A 4,607-nucleotide genomic window follows, 5' to 3' on the forward strand; every position below is an offset into this window, starting at 1 on the left:
GTGCTTTTGTGTTCTTTATACTATTTAATCATGAGTAGTTAGTTTATGGGCTTGAGTTAGGGTTGTATTATCTTTTTTGATGCTTAAGTTTTGATTATTGTGAAAAAGGGGAAGAAACCCACCTAGGGTTCTTGAGTTTGAATTGGGTTTATTTCTATCTTTAAATGATTAGTGTACAATGATTGTTGTTTGTCTTTGGAAAGTCTTCCATCTCAATGAGAATTGGATGGGAGACTTGAGCCAACCCAATCTCAAACCCATTTTCTCTTCTATGGAAATAGGGGTAGGTTTGGGGCTTAAATAGCTTTTGTTGTTCAAGAATATGGGTTGATACACCATGGAAATGGAGCAATCCTTGTTCTAATCCTTGTGGAAACTTGGATTCTTTAGTGCTTGCCTCAAGAACCTAGGGTTTAATGTTCTTCCCCAAACTTAAGGGTTAAAGCATCTAGATGGTAATGCCCCTAACTTGAGTCTTATTTCTTTATTTTGCACTCATCTATTGTTTATATGTGTTTGTTCTATCTCGTTGTCGTTTGCTTAGCTTCTTGTTGATTTCCTTGTGCTAGTGTCTAGTTTTGTGATTGCATATTGCGTGTCATAACTCCCAATCCTCAGCGGAACGACATTTCACACCCGTACACTCACCATCACTCATTTTTGCTACACATCAGGCTCCTTATGCCTTAGCGCTACACCACCAAGTGTAAATCATAGATGCTCTATGGAACCCTTAGGATTAAAGATTCAACCTTTTAGGAAGAAAAAAAGAAATATTCTAGATTAAAAAAGAATTATTGTGCAAATGTTTGTTTACATCATATCATAAAAACAAAATGTAAATACGGAGTAATCAATATACTCTATAATTTACCAAGGACTTTGTTGTCCAGTGATACAAGTTACTCCCTCATCTGAAAAGTTGTGGGTTCAAGCCTTGGTGGAGGTGATATTGACTAGTGTGGTTGAGTGGAAGAGACTCATCCATCCTTAACCAAAGGATCAATGGTTCAATCTTTGACTTTGGGAATGGAGGAGCCGTGGTACCTATATACATTAGTCACTGTTATATATATACATACACTCATGACTCATACAGTACCTGTTTTGTCACCCTCAGCTTTTCTTTTCTGAAGTTGCATCTATATAACACAAACAATAAAAATCTACTCATACAGTACCTGTTTTGTCACCCTCAGCTTTTCTTTTCTGAAGTTGCATCTATAACACAAACAATAAAAATCTATTAGTATATTAATAAAATATATACGGATCGGAGTATAAATGAAGGTAAAAAAAATTGAAATATTAAATAACTAAGTTGAATCAATATGAGGAGTTCTTAGGGTTGGAGATTCAACATTTTGGGAATAGAAGAAACATGAAGGGAATAAATGAGAATAAAGTTGGAAGAAAATAACCAACCCACTGAATCACAAGATAGGCTCAGAAACATTGCTAGGTTGCAAATTAAATTAGAAAATATTACCTTGGGCCAGGATAAAATTGGAGAACAAGTTTATTGTCTCCAAGATCCCGCCGCTCTTCTTGTAAACTTTTAGCAGAAGTCACAAGGAGGGAGGAACAATTCTTTAATTCAATTAACTGCAATGTGTTAATTTCACCGAAACCAATTGGAAATTCCATCAAAAGATAACAGTGATTAAGAAATATGCGTTCAAGAACGGGGAAATGATCAGCATCCACACTCCAATGCTTGAGACTTGAATATGCATGAACTTGCAAATACTTTAATTTGCAAAAGCCATTTCTTGTTGCTTTCCACTCTGGGCCACAGAAAGCATCACCTCTCAATTTTAGAACCTCAAGGTTAGGTAATGTGCTAATAATGGCCATATCATCCCATGAAAATTTTGTTCCTCCGAGGGTTAACTTCTTGAGATTTGGTGGAAAAGCTTTTAGAAGTTTGCTGTCACATTTCGGACAATGTGGATCTGTTTCAAATTTTAAGTTCTCCAGCTGATGCAAATTGAGAAGACCTTCCATTGAAATAGGTGGTAGTGAACCCCAAATTTCTTCACCTAAATAAGGCATTTTGTAAAAACGGTTATAGCCCATTAAGTGAATCCCAAGTTCCTTTACGTTTGGAATCACTTTGAAGTCTAGCTCAGTTTGCAAACGATGAGGTAGACTCAACGAAGATAGAGTTTGTAGATTTCCTTGAACCAACTTTGGGAGATGGAGGTAATTAAGACTCATGTGGGAGAAGTGAACATGCCTTATTTGTGGCAAACCCAAAATATTATTTGGTGTAAAAGAAGCAGAATAATCCTCAATAATGATAGTCTGCAAACATCGAAGCTTACACCATTGGTAATCATTAATAGATGCCCCCTTGACAAGGTATAAGGCTAAGTATCTCAAATGAACAAGATTCACTATTTCCCTTGGTAGGTGATTTAGATAAGATTGACTCATGTTCAACACCCTTAACAGTTTAGAATAGGGAAGTATCCTGGAATTGAAGTAAACACTGATAATAGAATGATGAGGAAGATATAGAAAAGAACGCAATTCATCATGGGATCGACTAATTGGCTCATCATCTATATGGCTAATTAATTGATAACTGAGGACCCGACGGCAAGCTTTTCGGTCCAAGCTGCTTGTTGCTAATCCAACATTGTTTTTCTCATTTATAACACACAAAAGCTTCTCCCTCTGAGCCTCTCTCAAGCTAAAGCTATGCACAACATCATGGAGCTTACAATACTTGATTTTGTTGTCAAAATTACCCCACTCATCAATTTGAACTAGACATCTGTCCACAAGATCCTGTAAGTAAGCATATGCCACTTCTTCCATGGTCTTATTAAACTCTAATTTTAAAAATCCCTCTGCAATCCATAGCCTAATCAACCTTTTTACTTTAATCACACTATCTTCTCGGAAAATCCCAAAATATAGAAAACAAGCTTTCAAATGCGGAGGCAAGTGGTTGTAACTTAGTAAGAGTATTTTTGAACATTTCATTTCGGGATCAGTGTTAAGCAACAGATCCAAATTTGCAACAACATTCTCCCACTGATTTAGTGATGGCTTGTTGGATGAGGAGGATAGAAGCCCAGCAACCACTATAATTGTTAGAGGTAATCCTTGACATTTTTCAACAATACCTCTACCAACTTTCTCAAATTCAAGGGGAAATTTTTTTTCTACAAATACTTTCTTGTAAAATAAATTCCAACTTTCATTGAGATTTAAGAATCGCATGGAATAAAGATTGTTACCAGAACTAGCGTAGTCAGCCACCTGCTTAAGCCGTGTAGTCAGCAATACTCGACTCTCATTGAAATCTTCTGGAAAACATCTATAAATGTCATCCCATGCTTGAGTGCTCCATATATCATCTATGACAATGAGATACCTGTGACCCAACAATTTTTGGCGTAGTTGATTTGCTAGATAAGAGACATCTCGGTTGGTGTCATTAGAACCGAGAAGGTCACAAAGCATATCTCTAAGATTGTGTTGTTGAGATACAGTAGTCCATGCTCGAATGTCAAAATAAGAAGCAATTGCAGCTTTATCATTGTAGACTCTTTGAGCTAAAGTAGTGTTGCCGATGCCTCCCATTCCTGTGATTGAGATGACTTCCAGATTATTTGAATGTGAAATGAGCTTGTGCATGATTGTATCGAACTCATCGTCGCATCCTACCATTACATTGTTGGGCTGTGTAGAACGTTTGGAGGAGCTATCAGCTTTGATATTCTGTATTGCTGCGTTTGTTCTTGGCGGCTCTACAGAATGATTGTTCTGAATCTGCAGAATCCTCCGTTGAAGTGATTCAATGTCTGCCGTTACTTGTTGCAAGGTCTGATGAAGACTCTCACAAGGCTTAACAGGTAAATCTCTGATCTCTGTCTTCTCGTTGTAGAACAAATAGTGTTTATATAATTTTGATTCAATTTTGCTCTCCGCTTCAGCAGCTACATCTCTGATCTCTGTCTCCAAGTCTGTCCATGCCGGGCAGTTGATGTTGTTCTTCTGAGAATCCTCCAAAAAGGCTTGCAAAAATCGGAGCTTCTTACACAAAGATTCGATCATTATTATTTCTTTATCATCAACACTCAAACAAGGAAGAGGTTGTAGAAAATGGAAGTCTATTGTATTTAGTAAAGTGACAAGAGAAATAGCCATTATATTGAAGGAAGATTGATCGATCGAACACAGAGAAGGAAATGTTTAAGAAACTCAGAATATAATCTATCTATCTCAAGAGAAACTCAGAAATTCAAGCTTGACGGGAACACTAAGCTACAAGTCTTCTAATGAAGTCTACCCACTGTGTGGACACGTGTGCAGTAGGTAAAGAGGGATCAAATTATATAAAAAAAATAGGTGTACTCTCATTTTTTAATCCCAACTTTATTCTACACACAAAATATTGATGTAAATATTTGTATTGAGAGTCACATTTTAGCTTTTCACTGTTTGTCACATCATATAGTAAAATTTAGGAAATAAATTTTGCGAGTCCACGTAATAATAATCAATTATAAATGATAAGGATATCGCTAACAGCTGGCCTGGCCTGTAAAGGGATTTGACAAAAGTTTATTAGTGGAGTGTGGGACACACAA

General features: G+C 36.6%; 1 protein-coding gene across 4 annotated transcripts; it reads right to left on the reverse strand.

Moving 5' to 3' along the window:
- Positions 1-753: 753 nt before the first annotated feature.
- LOC116000225 (putative late blight resistance protein homolog R1B-12) lies at positions 754-4,264 on the reverse strand. Of its 4 annotated transcripts, none has more exons than XR_004094082.1 (3): positions 1,490-4,264; positions 1,103-1,221; positions 754-1,047 (listed from the first exon to the last, which is right to left on the reverse strand). XR_004094082.1 is itself a non-coding variant. In XM_031240260.1 (3 exons), exons 1-3 carry the CDS (start codon positions 4,162-4,164, stop codon positions 1,003-1,005), a joined length of 2,760 nt encoding a protein of 919 aa, XP_031096120.1. In that variant the 5' UTR covers positions 4,165-4,264; the 3' UTR covers positions 754-1,002. The 4 variants fall into 4 exon arrangements, 2 of the variants coding, with proteins under 2 accessions (XP_031096120.1, XP_031096128.1); XM_031240260.1 differs by having other exon boundaries at positions 1,182-1,221; XR_004094083.1 differs by having other exon boundaries at positions 754-1,102; positions 1,182-4,264.
- Positions 4,265-4,607: the final 343 nt, after the last annotated feature.

Source organism: Ipomoea triloba, chromosome 1, assembly GCF_003576645.1.
Source record: "Ipomoea triloba cultivar NCNSP0323 chromosome 1, ASM357664v1".
In the NCBI taxonomy this organism is placed as follows: domain Eukaryota; kingdom Viridiplantae; phylum Streptophyta; class Magnoliopsida; order Solanales; family Convolvulaceae; genus Ipomoea; species Ipomoea triloba.

What these genes read in the sequence shown, in the direction of transcription:
- LOC116000225 (XM_031240260.1), bottom strand. Translation starts at nt 4,164, where the DNA reads ATGGCTATTTCTCTTGTCACTTTACTAAATACAATAGACTTCCATTTT. An exon ending in CAATTTTATCCTGGCCCAAG is followed by an intron (nt 1,222 to 1,489) that starts GTAATATTTTCT and finishes TTTGTGTTATAG; the next exon opens with ATGCAACTTCAGAAAAGAAA. An exon ending in AGCTGAGGGTGACAAAACAG is followed by an intron (nt 1,048 to 1,181) that starts GTACTGTATGAG and finishes TAATGTATATAG; the next exon opens with GTACCACGGCTCCTCCATTC.